Source organism: Ambystoma mexicanum, chromosome 12, assembly GCF_040938575.1.
Source record: "Ambystoma mexicanum isolate Mex_15411 chromosome 12, UKY_AmexF1_1, whole genome shotgun sequence".
In the NCBI taxonomy this organism is placed as follows: domain Eukaryota; kingdom Metazoa; phylum Chordata; class Amphibia; order Caudata; family Ambystomatidae; genus Ambystoma; species Ambystoma mexicanum.
This window is the reverse complement of record NC_090936.1, coordinates 89,619,424-89,637,921: the sequence shown is the minus strand read 5'-3', so window position 1 is coordinate 89,637,921 and position 18,498 is coordinate 89,619,424. Positions and strand designations below refer to the sequence as shown.

General features: G+C 49.1%; 1 protein-coding gene across 1 annotated transcript in view; it reads right to left on the bottom strand.

The window, feature by feature from the left end:
- PMPCB (peptidase, mitochondrial processing subunit beta) overlaps nucleotides 1–18,498 on the bottom strand; it is a 408,171-nt gene that overhangs the window by 91,779 nt on the left and 297,894 nt on the right. The window contains exons 10-11 of the mRNA XM_069628068.1: nucleotides 14,152–14,237; nucleotides 13,984–14,072 (exon numbers count right to left, since the gene is read on the bottom strand). Of these exons, the coding sequence (XP_069484169.1) occupies nucleotides 13,984–14,072; nucleotides 14,152–14,237 (175 nt within the window). The remainder of the gene's footprint in view (nucleotides 1–13,983; nucleotides 14,073–14,151; nucleotides 14,238–18,498) is intronic.

The following is an 18,498-nucleotide window of genomic DNA, read 5'->3' as shown; positions in this document are numbered from 1 at the left end:
AAAAGCAGGATAAGCACTAATGAAGACACTATCGCAGATCACAGCCATGACATCACCCAAATCAAAGAAAACATGGTGAAACTACAGAACAAATGCGAGGACTTGAAGTCGCGCTCCAAGAGAAACAATATCCGTGTGGTGGGCGTAGCGGAATCTTTTGGCAAAGGCCAAATGGAGAAACAACTCGAGACACTGCTTAAAACCCTGTCTGGACCGGAGACATTCTCTGAACATTTTTTGGTGGAACGAGCACATCGTACATTGGCCCCAGCACCCAAACCAAGCGCACCACCACGTACTATAATCGCACGACTCCTCAATTCCAGGGACAGAGATACAATCCTACGTAAGGCAAGAGAGGCGGGCACCCTCCAATATGAGGAAAGTCGCATTCACATTTACCCAGATTTCTCTTCGGGGGTGCAGGCAAGCAGAAGATCCTACGAGCCAGTCAAGAGGCTCCTAAGAGAACGCCAGATCCCATATGCTTTGATGTTCCCAGGCAAAAATGAGGATTCAGCATGCAGGAAGGGCCCATTTCTTTGAGTCTCCGGCCGAAGCCACGCAATATATTGAAACGTCCATACCCCTTACACCTAAAGGGGGCAGACCGGCACAAAACAACAGACCCAGACCTGCAGACTAAGAAACACTCGACTGTCAACCCTTTCTAAGGCTATACTCAAGATACGTATCGGATCAAGCTGTACCAGGCAATTTGGTTGGTGGAGTTGTCGGACCTGATCGGCGGCCATGTGGAGCAACATGGCTACCTGCGGAATATTCCATAAGTTTTGTTGGACACATCAACAAGTTGGGAGTGATGATGAGGGTGGGGGGGTGGGACAGGGTGAGGGGTTTGGTGAATTCAGCTCTTGTATTGATTTATGGTGGCATCTTGTTGGAGGTTGGTGCCACTCTACGGAGCCATGTTCATGTGTAAAGTGGTTGGAGGTGACTTGTTGGTTGAAAAGTAAAATTATGGTGGCATCGAGGCTGGGACCGATTATGTTGCACCATTACTGTAAACCCGTTGAGTTTGACAATGGCTAATGCTCCATTTCAGAGCCCAGGTGCTGGGCTTAAGGTTAAACTCCTGACGTGGAATGTGTGGGGATTAAATCAGGTCAAGAAGATTTCCAACTATGTGGCCAGGCATAATCCCCAAATCCTGATGCTACAAGAAACCCATGCAGTAGGAATGAGTAATGGCCATATATTGCCCAGGTGGGGTCCCCTGAGGTTTTACACTGACTATTCATCCGAGTCCAGAGGGGTGATCACCCTTATTCATCCAGGCCTTGGGTTCAGGGTGGGTGGTCACAAGGCTGATCCTCTGGGCAGATATGTCATGGTCTGGGTGGAGGTGGCTACTCAACAAATACTCCTGGTCAACACGTATGGGCCTAACATTGATGACCCTGATTTTTACCAGATAATTATGTCACTTGATGGTCTGAATGTGCTATGGAGGGGGAGACTTCAATTTGACCTTGGACCAGGTTCTTGATAGATCCTCGAAGGTGGTTAGAACCCCAAGTAGGGCAGTACTGAATCTGAGACATGTTTTGTCACAACTTTTGCTGGTCGATGCATGGCGTGAAACTCATCCTGATAGCAGGAGATATACGTTTTATTCCTTGGTACATGACTCTGAGTCTAGGATTGATTATTGGTTTGTTTCCATGTCTTTGATGGCTGTGGTGGGGGGGGGGGGGGGGGGTTGCGAAATCCTTCCCCAGTGCTGTTGGAACTAATGTTCCGGAATGCCCAGTGTCCTGCTAGGAGGTGGAGGAGGCCGGGTGGAATGTTGGGAGACCCGGGGACAGTAGAAGCACTCCATGCTGAGATCACAGAGTTTCTATCCAACAATGTGAGATCAGTTGACAAATACTCAACGGTGTGGGACTCCTTCAAGGTCTGGATTAGGGGTGTGTTGATGTCTTAAACTACGGGTATGCTGAAGGCTGTGAGAACCTCATTGTCAACTATCGAAAGCAAACTAGATGTTCTGGAGAAAACATACACAAAGACGCAAGACAAAGAGGTATTAGCCAATATACACACACCTTCAAGAGTTTGATAAGCTCGCCATAAAGGAGGTTCGATACGTGGCGGCCCCTATACACGCGCGCAGATACGGGGAGGGTAACAAGGCTGGCAGAACGCTTTCCAACTTACTCAAGCACGATAAACAACCTACACAGATCACAAGTATACGCACAGTACAGGGGAGGGTACTGCTCAGAGATGAAGACATTAATGGGGAATTTATGGAATTCTACAAGGAATTATATTCAAATAAAGATAAGAAAACATTCGCAGAAATTACCAGGTTACTCACCGTAGTGACCACCTTACTCCTAGTCCATAGTCCCCTTTCCTCCATACTTGTGGGACATCTCTCCATCCTGTGGGACGGGACCGGAGCACTTTGTAAAAAGCATCCAAATTTTATTTTATTTTTCAAAAATGAGTCCCTCCTCTCTTTCCTGCGCGGGGCCCGGCACGCGGCCGTAAACCCGCCCACCTTGGCTCCGCCCGCGCATCGCCCATCAGTCCTTTTCTATCGCAGGGTCCAAGACCCATTAGCAATAACAGAGGAACCTTATTAGAGGGGATGGCGGGCAGGCGTATGGAGGAAAGCGGACTATGGACTAGTAGTAAGGTGGTCACTACGGTGAGTAGCCTGGTAATACTCCTACGTCCCGTCCCCTTTCCTCCATACTTATGGGAGATTCCCAAGCACTCCTTACAGGAACTATGGGTGGATGGAAATACCCCTTACTGAAACAGGTTCTTTAGCACAGCCTGACCGAACTGAGCGTCAGCTCTAGAGCTCATATTGAGGCAGTAATGCTTACAGAAAGCAGATGGGGAGGCCCAAGTAGCTGCTTTAGCGATGGACTCCCAGGGAACATATTTCTGAAAAGCAACCGCGGCTGCCTTGCCCCACACCAGGTCGCATGGATATCTTTAGGTGGTTTCAGCTTTTGGACGGTGAAAGACTCCGTGATACAGGCGGCAATCCATCTGGAAATAGATGCCTTAGACGCCAGCCCGCCCTGAGGGTTACCGAAGGTCACAAAAAGTTGAGAAGAACTCTGAAGCTCGGAAGTCCTGTCCAGGTAGAACTTAAGAGCTCTTCGGACGTCCAGACAGTGTAGAACACTTTCAGCCTCCGAGGCAGGGTTTGGAAAAAAGACTGCAAGGGAGATTGACTTATTCAGATGGAATTCGGTCACTACCTTCGGTAGGAAAGCCGGCTTTGTCCGAAGGACTACCTTGTCCTTGTGAAAGACCAAGAAAGGATGCTCCACCGACAATGCCTGGAGCTCGCTCTCTCACTCTCCTCGCGGACGTAACGGCGACCAGAAAGGACACTTTCCAGGACACGTACTTGAGGTCAACTGTAGCCATTGGCTCAAAGGTTTTATGGCACAGCGCCATCAGGACTACATTTAGGTCCCAAGGCGGGTGTGGACTACGAACCGGCGGGTAGAGGCGTGTCAAGCCAGCAAAATGTCTCTTCACCACCGGGTTAGAGAAAAAGAACACAGGTCTGTAGAAAGGTAAGCGGAAACCGCTGAGAAATAAGTCCTGCAAGACAGAACATGAACCCCCTGACTCTGCTAGGGAGGATACGAAGGACAGCACCGTGTCAATCGTTGCCACCCTCGGATCCAACTCTTTCTCCAAACACCAATGACCGAACCTGAGCCATTTACTCTTGTATTGAGATCTGGTCGAGGGTTTCCTGGCTGCCTGGATAATGCTCATGTTATCCATAGACAAACTCAAATGCTCTAAAGACTTGAACTCAGGCACCATGCCGCCAAGTTGAGCAATTGTGGGGAGTTGTGCCACTTCTGTTGTTCCCCTTGGTGAAGAAGATCAGGAGTTACTGGTAACCTTATCGGAGGACACACCGACAGTTGTTGAAGTCCTGAGAACCAAAACCTGGCCGGCCACCATGGGGCTATCAGTAGAAGAGAACAGTTCACAGAGTTCTTCAACTTCAATGAACTAGGGGCAGAGGCGGGAAGGCGTAAGCTCTCATGTTGTGCCATGGAATCTCGAGAGCATCCCCCAGAGAGGAGGCTCCCAGCCCCCCTCTGGAGGCATACTGAGGAAGCTTCTTGTTTACTGCCGTGGCAAAGAGGTCCACCTCCGGTGTGCCCCAACGCGAGAAAATCCATGAGAGGATCTCCGCCTTCAACTCCCACTCGTAGCTGACCACTGTCCGCCGGCTGAGGGCATCCGCTGTGACATTCAGCTGGCCCGAGATGTGCACTGCAAGCAGTCAGACCCCATGACGCACGGCCCACTCCCAAATCTGGGTGGACAGGTCCATGAGAGGGGGAGACTTCGTTCCCCCTTGCTTGTTTATGTAATACATTGATACCACATTGTCCGTTCTTATGCGGACCACCTTGTTGACAATGAGCGGTCTGAATGCCTTGAGCGCCAGAAGCTCCAAATGATTTATGTGCAGGAGCTTGTCCTGAGGCGACCAGAGGTCCGAGACCTGAAGAAGATCGAACATTCAACCCACCCCAAAAGGGAGGAGTCCATCGTGATCGTCACCATGGGGGCTGGGTCCTGAATCCCCGCGCCCACTGACATGTTGCTGAGAAATGACCACCAGTCCAGGTCCACTCTCATGGAATCCGGAATCATTATCTGCTTGGAATCCGGGTCCACAGCCTGACGCCAGGAACTCCGACGAGCCATCTGGGTCCGTCTCATTTTGAGATGAACAAGAGGAAGAGCCAGTACACACGAGGCCATGAGGCCCAGAAGCCTCTGGAACCACCAGGCCGACATGCTCTCCGACTGCGCAAACATCTGACATGTGGCCAATAGATCCGCCATTCTGTCCCCGGTCAGATACACTCGGCAGTCGATCGTGTTCCAACGAAAACCCAGGAAAGTCAGGTCCTGTGAAACTGTCATGGAGGATTTCTGCCAGTTCACCGACAGCCCAAGATGGAACAGGAGCTGAGACTGGAGGTTGCCTGCTGCTGCCAACGGACAAGGGCTGCGTAAGAGCCAGTCGTCCAAATAGGGATACACATGGATACCTGGAAACGAAGATAGGCCGCAATCACCGACATCATCTTCGTGAAGACACGCGGCGCCGAGCTGAGGCCAAAAGGAAGCACCTGAAACTGCTCCTCTCCCAAAGAGAAGCGGAGGCATCTCCTGTGTGGATTCCAAATCAGGATATGCATGTACGCATCCTAAAGATCCACCACGCTGAGCCAATCGCCCATCTGCAAAGAGGAGCGAATCTGGCCGGGCATGATCATCTTGAACTTCTCTTGGGGTAGGAAAAGATTGAACTGGGAAAGGTCTAGGATGGTGCGCAGGCCAGCCTAGTTGGGTTTGGGCACCGTAAACAGCCGGGAGTAAAAGCCCCCCCCCTCGCTCCCCAAGGGGAACGGGTTCCACAGCTCTGAGGTGCAGAAGTTTCTGAACCTCAGCCTTGAGGGAGGGTGAGCCCAACAGCTGAAAAGGAGGGTTGAGGTAGGGGGTAAAGGCAAGCAGAAGCCCGTTTGAGCGACTGACAAGACCCATCTGTCTTCTGTGATGGTCTGCCACGGGTCCCAATGAGACGCAATGCGTCCTCCCACCGGGGTCTTGTGCGAGCGCGGAAAACCCTCATTTGGCAGGCTTATCGGTGGCAGTGCCACCTGAACCTGATGAGGAGGCTAAGGAGCGGAGAAAAACCATGTACGCTGTTGTCTACGGCCGTTATTCCCCGCACGAGTATCCACTTTGCGAGATTTCCGGTCGAGGAAGCCCCTAAAACCAGAGGAAGGTTGACTTTGCGACAACGGTCTCTGGGATTTGAAAGGAGCTTTAACCAGAACAGACAATGATTTAGCCGTCTGAGTGCTATCCTTTGTTTTGGTGAGCTCTACATCAGTAGAAGAGTGAAAAAGCTCCTTACCATTGAATGGAAGGTCCAGTATCTTGTCTTGCACTTCCTCCGAAAACTTAGTGGCATGCAGCCACGCTTCCCGCGAGGTATCAACTCCAAGCATCAGGCCCCCGAGCCGAGGTGTCTACGTGATGAGCCACAGCCTCCAGGAGATCCTGGGCCAAGACCCTGGCATCGGAAAGGCCACCTCTGAAATCTTCCAACTTCTCGACCAGAATGTGCTCCTCAAACTCTGACAGACCTTTCCACATCCATATGTTAGTTCCCGTCAAAATCAATTCTGCATTGGCCTGCCTGAGCTGCAAGGCCGAATTGGCAAAGATTTTCCTCCCTAGGGAGTCCAGGAGCTTGTCCTCCTTTCCCAAGACCTGAGTAGCCGTCGCGGAAGAGGATGCTGCAGGTCTGGATTGCAACATAGCCGCAGCCACCACTGTGGAGGAGGGAGGCGTACAAGACAACAAGGCCACTTCTTCCGAAGAATGCAGCCTGTACCTCGCGTCAATCTTTTTATTGACAACAAGTCCCAAGTGTGGCTTTTCCCAAACTCTTTGGACCTCGGCCAGAACGTCCTTCTGCAGGAACAGGCCGGTACGCTCCAAGGGAGACAAGCTGAACGCCCCAGAAAGCACGCCCTCCTGCGGAGTGGGTGCCTCGGGCACCGGAACATCTAAGAAACTCATGTCCAGCACCCGGTCATGGAAAGCTCTGATAGAGTGGGGAAGGTCCTCATTGTCCTGATCACCTTGAGGGTCATCTGACAGGTCAGGATCCTGCTGAGCTGTGTCAGGCACTGCCTTGTCCACTGGGGACAATGGTGGCAAAGGCGGAAGAGCAGGGGGAGGCACCACCGGCAAGGGAGGCGCCGGCGGAACCACCTGAGGAACAGGTGGAGCCGGAGGCGCAGGTGGACATATCTCCTTGAAAAGCCCTTTGAAATATTCCCTCATGGGGTTGGTGCGCATAAGCGCTTGAAATTTACCGAAAAAGGCGTCCTCAAGAGATTGTTTCGAAACCTGAGGAGGCCTCTCATGAGGTGGACAAATCCAGGGACGTAACGGAGAAGGGTGACACACCGGCCCCTCGACCGACGTATCCACATAAATCAAGGGAGCCGCCCCCGCGGGCCACTAAACATTGTGCGGAAGAGGCATCTGGGCGTTCCAATCATAAACCGGCCGGTAAGGATGCGCACAAAGGACCTTAGGTTCACCCAAAGGACCGAACCCTACACTAGGGGCCAATGGAGTAGTTGTAGGGGTAGTACCTAAAATGGCCGCCATTTTGTCCTCATCTGAGGGGAACTGCGGCACGTGAAGAAGTGAGGGAGGGGTCCCCGTCGATGGGTCAGGGGTCTTAATTTTAGCCTTAACGTAAGGAACCTTGGCAGAGCCGGTACTATGAGGCCTGGAATGTTTCTGCGACATAGCAACCCGCCAACTGAGCCTTCAAAGGAAGGGCCTCGGCACTGCCGGTAAAAGAAGAACCTTTCTTCTTTGCCCCCTCAACAGATCCAGTGTCACCACAAGAGCGGGAACGGTGAGCAACCGCTTACTCAGGGCGAACCCCAGTAACAGAGCGATCAATGCCCCTCCCGGCCCGAGAGGAACCTGGGAAGGTATCCCCCGGTCGGGGTGCTCTGAAAAGTAAAGAACTTACCGGGCGTTTCTTCTTCTCGTCGATGAACGCCTGAAAATGAGAAGGAGGAGTTCGTCGGAACACCTCCTCCCACCGCTCCAACCGACTTTGAAGTGCCCGGACCAAAAGGGAGTGTCCCAACGGTGTTCTGGACCCAAACACTCTAAACAAAGAGGATGGGGATCCGCCCTCGCGAAGCGACGGTGACACGATGAACAGTCCGGAAAATCCAGTTTAAAAGACATTGACAGACTAGTAAACGAACGCTAGCGAGAGCCAGAGAGGAAAACAGGGAAGAAAATCTTCCGAGGATACAAGTGCGTCCGGCCCCGATCGTGCGGAGAAAAGGACTGATGGGCGATGCGGAGCCAAGGTGGGCGGGATTACGGCCGCGTGCCGGGCCTTGAGCAGGAAAGCGGATGGAATACATTTTTGAAAAAAAAAAAATGTGGATGCTTTTTACAAAGTGCTCCAGTCCCGTCCCACAGGACGGAGAGATGTCCCACAAGTATGGAGGAAAGGGGACGGGACGTAGGAGTATTAAGATATACCTTGAGGCTCTCTCCCTCCCTAAACTCCCCGACGAAGAACGCCTAGCGCTAGATCAACCGGTGACTGCGGAAGAGATTGTAGAAGCGGTAAAGCATTGGCTTTGGGCAGAGCACCAGGGTCGAACGGGTAGGGAGCTGGATTCTACAAAGAATTTCACGAGGAACTTGTTCCGATACTGCTGCAGGTGTGGGAGGAGGCACTTGAGTGCGGCAAGTTACCCCAACTATGAGAGAAGCTATTAAAACCGTACTCCATAAGCCTAGGCGACCACCACAGGACATTTCGTCCTACAGGCCCCTGTCACTCATAAATACCGATGTTAAAATATTTGCAAAGGTCCTGGCAAATCGGCTTCTGCCGGCCGTCCCTACCCTAGTACATCCTGATCAGAACGGGTTTATCCCCGCACGATCTACGGACCTGAACCTCCGAAGACTCTTTGGTATAATGGCACAAATAGATCCCACGAGGAGCGCAGTGGCCATATCCCTTAATGCTGAGGAAGCGTTTGATTCTGTCTCGTGGGTCTATCTCCTTGCGGTGCTGGAGGTGTTTGGGATGGGGCCCAACTTCATAAGATATGTTTAATTACTGTACACAGAGCCTGGAACTTGTGTCCTGACCAATAGAGCCATTTCCCAGATGTTCCTGTTGAGGAGGGGAACCAGACAGGGCTGCCCGCTTTCGCATTAACCATTGAGCCAATGGCGGCTGCGGTCCGTCTCAGACATGCGGATAGAGGGATCAAAATGAAGGGATCTACCCAACTAATATCGCTCTATGCGGATGACACTTTATTAAATGTCAAGGAACCTGAACTCAATATAACACCCATTATGGCAGAGATGCAGGAGTTTGCACATTACTCTGGGTACACGATAAACTAGGCCACATCGGAAATATTTCCGCTTACACCGGCCACCCAGTGCCCCACAATGACAGATGGACTCAAATGGTCTGAAGACTGTATCAGATACCTGGGAATTCTTGTCTCCAGGAATAAGCTTGCATTATATTCAGATAACCACGAAAGCGCCCTGCAAACTTTAACGGCCAAGCTCCAGATGTGGGGGCAGCTCCAGATCTCTTTAGCCGGTCGAGTCGCTATTCTTAAAATGGTTATCCTACCTAAACTTCTTTATCTGTTTGTCAACATCCCTATATGGCCTGGCAGAGCCTTCTTCGCCAAACTCAGATCCATGGCGGTAACATTTCTCTGGAACGGTAAGACAGCGAGGATAAGCTGCGACAAAAAGGCCGAGAACCCTATTCTTCGGGAGGTATATCAGCCCCTGATTTTGAGCTTTACTATTATGTGGCCCAGGCTCAATTTGCTAAATATTGGTACAATGATGACGACAGCACACCCCATGCGTGGATAGAAGAATACACTACACATCCCACAAACATACAATTAGTCATTTTTTGATCCACACTATAAAGACAATTGTGAATACAATCCAGTTAGCTGCACAGTCAGGGCATGGGAAGCTATATACAAAAGGCTTAGACTTGAGGCCCCCTATAACCCCGAGACACCTCTGTGGAACTTTCTGGGAATTCCTCCTACATATGACACGAGCATACAGGAATCCTGGGACCCTAACTGTGAAATAAAGCTTGGTGATATGTTTGTCAATGGCATTTTTTTTTAGACCTGGGTCTGTTGCTGAGGGCGCTGGTAGATGGTCCACTGAAAACGCTGCAATATTACCGTATGAGATCTGCATTTCAAATAAGGTGGCCTCTCTTCCCGGACAAACCTCCACCACATCCATGTATACAACTAGTGACAGCTAAAAATGGCCTGGGAATCTCTAGACTATACATTGAAGTCCAGACCCACACCCCCACAGTGAATCAGATAAAGGAGCGGTGGAAGACAGACTTACAAGTTCCCATCGAAGAGAAGAAATGGGCTAGATATTGTTCACTAACTAACAAGATCTTGCTTAACTCTGGCCTGAGGTTGATCTATTTAGAATTTTAAATTGGATTACATTACACGCCGGCCAAGATCACTAAATTCGCACCGGATGCCTCGGATGCCTGCTCTAAATTCAATGCTCCTCAGGCCGGTTCCTTTCATATGTACTGGGACCGGTGGTTAGGGGGTTCTGGAGGGCAGTAGCAGAAATGTTGGAAGAAATAACTCAGGTTCCCCCCCCGATTTGACCCCCCCAGAAATATATGCTTGGGGACATAGGCAAAAATTCAACATTTCATGTGCGGTGGCCAAAAAATGTATTTTATTGAAATGGAAAAGCGCTCTGCCACCCAGCATGAACCAATTCCTACAAGAATTGACACATGTCAATGAGTCAGAGGAGCAGTTTGTTTTGACCCAACCTTCGACGTGCAGACCCAAAGACATTTGGGGCCCGTTTAGAGTCTACCTGTGCAATATGATTACTGATGATGACTTGTCACCATAATATTGTTTTGTAAAACTGCATTGAACACATTTATTCCTGGTGTATCTGTGAAATGAACTGTGCAGTGGTGCTGTTGGCCTTTTTGTTACCACTAATAAAAAAAGAGTTTAAAAAAAAAAAGAAAAAACACTGTCCTAACAGATAGTACTTAACTTTCTGAAGATTTATCTTTACTGATGTATGTCTATATATAATACAGAGTTATGTAAACAAAATGGTTTAAGTGTTTCTTTGAGCCATATGTATGCTACAAGTTGTGTGTACCTTCCTACAGCCCTCACTCCGTCCTGTGATTAGCCTGGTTGCTCTGCCATTACTACCTTATCTTCATTGGTACAGACTTATACTAAGAGTTGGAGCTCTGTATTGCCCAGGAGATCGTTTTATAAAGTCCTCTGGGTTGACTTCAGAAGAATTGCCCTAACAGAGTGGCCAAGGCTAAATCTCAGGAGAGGTGATTGGGGTCAGGACTCCAAAATGAGTCCACAAAGTGAAGCAATCAGGGATTACACTTAGACAAATCATAAAAATACCATATGTATTATACGGCCAAAAACACACTAGGAAAATGACTCAGAACAGATAATGATATCACACAGTACTAATAATATGCAACATATATACAATCACAGTCAGTGCAGAATCATCAAATCACCCCCACAATGCCTGAAAGGGAAAGGAAGTAATTACTTATAGCACCAACAGTTCACGGGAATAGCCACTAAGTCCAACCCTAGGTTGAAGGGGCCTTGTGCCCAAAAGTCACAATGTTTCCAAAACGTTTTAGTAGTTGGGAAAAAGAGAGGGGAAGGTTCCTGAGGATGTGAAGATGGGTTCAAAAGGTTGTCCAAGGAGTTTACTGGTGAGTGAAATGTGTATCTGGCTTCTGCAGGGCTTTTGCAACAAGTGTTGGCAAAACCAAGAGGTATCAAACATATAAAAGTTGTTCACAAACCTTTAAAGGGTGGAGATAGTGTTACTACTCACCACCCATACTCTGATTTTTCCTCAGACTTGGCAGGTCAAAAGAGGGCCACTGGGGATTTCCCACCATCGGCTGCGGTCACAGATGCCCAGGAGCTACATGTGCAAGGGAAGTTCCAACCCTTTCCAGTGGAATAATGCAGCAGGCACAGATGCAGGACTCTTCAGGACCCACTAGCAGATGAAGGAAGGCCGGCTCCAGCAATAGTCACTGATGCACGGTGACAGCAGGATTCACAGATGTCACAGTCGAAGAAAGCCTTCTATCTCAGGATCCGTTGATGGTGGGATGCCGAAATTCCGCATGAAGGCTAATTGCAGGACAAACTGAAGAGCCCTGAAGTTCTGAGTCAAAAACGTGGAACGGCCACGCTTCCACCTCAGTAGCCCAAACTGGGGTTGGTCAGCCCACTGGATGGCCCAGGGACACCTCTGAAGACTCCAACTTGCAGGGCCACAAGAAGACGCTGAGAGCGGTTGTTCCCACCGGTCCAGAGTCAAAGCACCAACTAGAGTCTTCTGAGATTAGTAGCCAGACAGAGTTTAACCCGGGACTGCAGCACGATTTGGTCACCAGGACCCTTCTGAATCGGTCCACAGGTCTTCCATCATCTGCACAGTTACACAGGATACTTGGCTCATCTTTAGATCTGCTAGAATGGCTGCAGGACTCCTCCTTTTATCGCAAATTGAGGTGAGGCATCAGACTAAGCCCTCCAATGGAAGGATTTGCCCCACACATGCACACCAGCAGTGGTGCAATCAGGGACCACTGTGGGTCTGAGTCATGCATGCACACCCATACATACTGGCACCAGTATGCGGATTGGGACCAGACCGTCCCAACTCACATGCTGGGACCTAACACACAAGGCAGGAACTAACCCGCGAAAAGCACTGCTTTCCCGGGCAAATGCAGGACTAGAAAAGGAAATTCCTGAACTGGCAAGGCAGGAAGAAGGGCAAAGAAAAAGCGAAAAACCTTGTGGCACGGCCATGTTAGGACACTAGCGACAATGAGTAGCCAAACTTGAGAAGGCCAATTAAAAATACAGTAAAAATTGTAAAAATATAACTGCTGCCATCAACTTGTCTTTAGGCACATTTAAAAGTAAGCAGAAATCCTTAGAGTGTGAGTTTAGGGTGATAAAAAAGTATACCCATTTCACTGCATTGGGGGATTAGTTAGTTTCCCAACAACAAGTGAGCAAAAGGCCAGTGAAGTGAGGCTGAAGGCTTCACTTCACTGCAAAAAGCCAGTACATGGTATAAAAACAAAAGCCAAAAGTTTGGGGGTCCATAGACTATGGAGGAAAGTTTCTAACAGAGAAAACGTTCCCAACAGGCGTAGTAAGAGCACAGAGGGAGGATCAGACTTCAGTTAGGTTGGAAGCCATTCAGTTCACTTGGAATTTGCGCTTAATCAAGTGGGGGTGTTGGGGAAGGACAGAAATGAGCAGGCCGTAGTTGTCGGAGGCAGACTGACCACTAGAGGGGATAGGCACAGTTGACGAGAGTGAGACTAGGTCAAAAGTTGCCTTGATTGGGAGTGTGTTGATTCTGAACGGTGACCAGGGAGTGTTCAGAGGATGAAGTCAAGCTCAATACGATGGGCATGAAAGATGTTTGCAAGGTAAAAAAAATTACCCATGAGGATATTTAGGGCCGATGCCAGGAGGAACTCGAGGGCCAAGGTCAATCAACGGACAGAAGACTTTGCAGCAGTGCAGGTGGCCAGAAAACAAGAGCACATTGAGAAGAGTTGGTGCAAGACCACAAACAATGTGTTCCAAGTACACATGAATAAAGTCGTGGGGGGAGAGGACCACATGGGCAGGCCAGATTGAACATAAGGCACACAGCCTCACCTTTCTATTACAGACAGAGAGTGGAAGAACATGGTAACATTAATGTGGCTAGCTGCAAGTGTAACAGTACCGTGAAACATGATCCAGGTCTCATAACAGAGAGTCGGTCGGGGAGTTGGGGTTAAAGGAGTCTGTGAGTAACAATTTTTGCTGCAGAGTGATAGGACTTTCCAAACCCCAAAGGGTAAGACTACTTTGAGGAAAGGGAGGGAGAGAGGGCAGGATCCTAAGACGAGGTAACGGGGCCAGATATGTTTAGAGCAGGTAAAATAGGTAGAGAGATTATAGTGAGTGGATAGAAGGATGTACATGCAAGGAAGGGCATGGAGTGCCTGTGTGAAGGGTTGGGAGGATGCGATCATTAACAGAAGGGGGCTATGCAGGCTGCTCACTGGGTAGCACAGAAACAGTCATCGTAGTGGCCTGTAAAGCAGTACAATCAGCTGTTATGGCCCAAACATTGGAGGCCGTCACTGACCAACTAATAAAGTCGCCAAATGTGTTAAACGTAATGTGCATGCCTTCTTGACATTTTGACATAATGGCAGTTATGAATGCTTACTTCAATCCTGGCTTCAAGCTCTGGAAGTGGGATTCTGCGGTTATAGCACAGCATCTGCCTACCAATGTCCTCACAGATGGGTGTAGACCCTGCATAAATAGAAAGCCACACTTAAAACGGCGTAGTTCTACATATCATGAAAAGCACAAGGATTATGTGTAAAGTTACCATCGAGCTGCAACAGCATGTTCGTCTTCAACAGATTCTTTGCTCTAGCAACTTCGCTTTCAGAAACATTTGTGCAAAGTCTGATCCTAAAAGAAATATAAAACGAGTACACATATTTGATACTTGACAAATCGGTAGGACTTTACATGTCATTCAAATTCAATGTGTGGGGGTTCAGCTCTTTACATAAATGATGCAATGATGCACACACCCAACACTACTACTGCATTAGATCATTTGGTTATGTTCATGAACCTCTACTTTTGGTAAAGAACAAGGTAGATAATGGCTGTGTCCATTCCCCATGCCCATGTAGACGTAGATATTTAAATAGGATGACACCAAGAGTTGGCTTCAATCTCTGTTATCACCGGCACTGACAAACTTCCAGCACAACAGAATCATTAAACAAGTAGGACTAATGAGGCCTAACACTACGGCATACATTCCATCAGAGGCGTTGCTAGTGGGTGGCAGGTGTGGGGGTTGAGGATCAGGGGCTACAACCAAAAGGCTAGCTAGCCCCGAGTCCAGTCAGTCCCGACATTAGCATAGCCCTGGATCTTTGCCAGACCTAGCAACACCCCTTCATTCCAGTATTATTGAAAGTTAATTCAATGCAATGGAAATGGACTACACCACTGCCCTGGAAAACAGAGGCCCATCCTACATATATCATCACGATTTAAATGGGATACATTACTCACCGTTATCGTATTTCCGATGCTTTTATCTGCTTAGATTCACATGCTGTGCATAGGCCGACATCTAGTGGAAGCTGCGGAGTATTAGTTTGTTTTTCGAAACTCGAAAAAGGGCGTCGACACAGGGCGTGCCAGTAATACTATCCCTAGTGTGATGTCCACTGTACCCATGATCCCTCACGCGTCTAGGACCCTGAGATTGTATTTTTTCTGACATGAGGTAGCATGAGGAGTAGCGCGAGTACAGATAATCCAAGCAGATAGATAAGACTACAAGCATCTATGCGCCTTCTTTCCAGGGGAGGAAGGGTGGGTCGCACGTGAATCCAAGCAGATACAAGCATCAGAAATATTATTACGGTGATTATTACGGTGAGTAATGTATCCCTTCTGAGGCTTGTGGAATCTGCTTAGATCACATGCTGTGCATAGATTAGCGAGCAGTGTTCGAAGAAGGAGGTGGGATGTGAGAAGGGTCATGAAGAAATAAATGTCTTAGAACCGCTTGTCCCACTCGAGTATCTGTCTTGGAATGGGTGTCAATGCAGTAGTGCTGAGTAAAAGTGTGAATAGAGCTCCAAGTAGCTGCTTTGCAAATGGTGTCAAGGGGTACATTTGCAATGAAAGCCAGAGTGGCTGTGGCCCCAATGCCTCTTGTAGAGTGGGCTCTAGGCGTGAAAGGCAGTTTTTTCAGAAAGGGAGTAACACAGCTGGTTACAGTTAACAACCCACTTAAAGATGGCACCTTTAGAGACGCGATCTCCCTCTTTGCCTGTAGCTACAGAGACAAACAGTTGGTCTGTTTTCCTTAGCGGTCTGGTTTTGTTTACATAGTATAGGACCGCCCTACGCACATCTAGGGTGTGTAGTTTCACCTCAGCCGAGCTTTGTGGGTCCTGGAAGAAAGCCGGAAGCTCGATGGACTGGTTCACGTGGAATTTAGAAATAAACTTAGGTGAGAACCTAGGGTGTGTACGTAAAACCAGTTTATCTTTATGAACCTTAAAGAAAGGATCCTGCACTGACAGAGCCTGAATTTCACTGACCCTTCTTATAGATGTAATAGCTACTAAGAAGGCCATCTTATAAGTCAGGTGTTTGAGACTGCTTTTATGTATGGGCTCGAATGGGAGGGGCGGGGGGGCCATGAGCTTAGATAGCACCACGTTAAGGTCCCATCCTGGTGGTGGGTTTGAAATAGGAGGGTGAAGTCTCTTTACTCCTTCCATGAAGGCTTTAACCACTGGTACTTTCCACCACAACACCTTGTTATGGGAGGTGGTGTATGCTGACAGAGCTGCCAGGTGTACCTTTAGTGAGTTAAAAACCAACCCTGTGTCCAGCAAGTGGAGCATGTATGTGACAATAGTGGAAGGAGTGCAATCAACTGGGTTGATTTGCTTATTCTGGCACCAGATAACGAATCTTTTCCATTTGTCAAAGTAGCAGTGCCTCGTGTTTGGCTTCCTAGATTCTTTTAGGATGTCCATACATCTCTGTGGTCACTTGAGATGTCCAAACTCTATGACCTCAGGAGCCATGCTGCCAGGTTCATTGAGTTGGGTTGAGGATGCACTTCTTGACCTTGGTGCTGGGACAGCAGGTTGTACCAGCCCGGGAGTTTGATGGGTTCGCACACCGCTAGTCTACGTAAGTGTGGGAACCACGGTTGTCTCGCCCATATGGGAGCAACTAGGACGAGCGTCATCGATTCTCTGTTCATCTTGTTGACCACCTTCCTGATGAGGTGTTGGTGGAAAAGCGTACGCTAACATCCCTGACCAGTTCATCCACAGGGCGTTCCCCTGGGAGTCTGGTTGGGGGAACCTGCATGCGAATCCTGGGCACTGTCTGTTTTCGCTTGTGGCGAATAGGTCTATAGTGGGGAAACCCCACTGAGAGAAGATATCTTCTACGATTTCTCTGTGTAGATACCATTCGTGTTCCTCTGGGAAGGGATCTCTGCTCAAAGCGTCCGCCAGAGAATTGAGATCCCCTGGAACATGTTGAGATGACAGGAAGATGTTCCGTCTGAGTGCCCATATCCAAATTTTCTGGGCGAGCTTGGACAGATTTGGCGAACAAGTCCCTCCCTGCTTGTTCAGGTAAAACATGGCTGTAGTGCTGTCCGTCAGGATCTGCACTGACAGGTTCAAGAGGGAGGGCTTGAATGACTGAAGCGCTTTGAATACTGCCAGAAGCTCTAGCAGGTTGATATGATTCTTGGCCACTGAGTGAGACCAGAGACCCTGAGCTGTGTGGTGGAGATGGTGTGCTCCCCACCCGGTCAGACATGCGTCTGTTGTGACTACCACCTGTATCTCGGGATCGTAAAAGGGTTTCCCCTTGGACAGATTATCTCTTGTCCACCAGTGAAGGCTTTGTACAAGTGTTGGCGAAACGACCACTAGATCGTCCCACTGACCACTTGCCTGAGACCACTGTTTCGCCAACCGTTCCTGCATGGGACGCATGCGCAGGCGCGCGTGGGGGACCAGGTAAATGCCTGACGCCATCATACCCAGCAAATGCATTGCTTTGCGTACCGTTATCTGGCGACCGGCCTGATATTGCAGAATTTGCAGCAGTATATTCCAAATTCTTTCCTCTGATGGAAAGGCCAACCCCTCTTGAGTGTTTAGGACAGCTCCTAGGAACTGCTTGGAGGTGCTTGGCACCAGACTTGACTTTTTCTCGTTTATGAAGAAACCTAATTCGAAGAGGCGGTCGATCGTTCTTTGAATGTTTGTTCTGCAAATTACTGGGGTCTCCCCCGTGATGAGCCAGTCGTCCAGGTAAGGGTACACTGGGATTGCCTCCCTGCATAAGTATGCAGCCGCCACCGCCAGTACCTTGGTGAATACCCTTGGAGTCGAGACTATCCCGAAGGGCAGTACCTTGAACTGGTAGTGCTGACTGTCCACCTTGAAGCGCAAGTACCTTCTGTGCGCTGGGAACATGGAAATATGAAAATAGGCATCTTTCATGTCCAATGTTGCCATGTAATCCCCCTTTTTTAGGAGGGGGGGGATTACCTTTTGGAGAGTAGTCATGTGCAATTTTTGGGGCTTGACATACTTGTTTGCAGGCCGTAAGTCCAATACTGGGCGCATTGTCATATTTTTTTTGGCACAAGGAAGTAAGTTGAATAAATATCCTTGTTTACCTGGTGTCCCGGGATGAGTTTTATCGTGTCCTTTGCTAGAAGATTGACGATCTCTTCGAGGAGGATCTTCTGGTGGTCTAAAGAATGTAATTTTTTGTCGTGGAGGGTGGTTTCGGGGACGCTCTAACAGTTCTATGCAGTATCCTGAGGACACTGGGGAAGCACCCATCTGTCTGATGTGATCCCTTCCCAAGCTTGGGTGAAGTTGGAAATTCGTCCCCCCTACTGGGGAATCGTGAGAAGGGACCCTGAACGGAGCGTCACTGTTTTGGGGAGGCGTGCCGCCGCCTCTATTGGGGCTGCCTCTACCCTTCCCACGACCTCTCTTGTAACCACTGCCATAACCCTGGGTAGACTGCTGGTTGTTGTTGTTCCTTGGTGTACCCTGCCCCTGGGAACAGTTGGAGCCTTTTTGGGAATTTTGTCCATGTGGGAGAAGAAAATTCCCATTGCCCCTTTGATTTGGGGGTTTGTTGG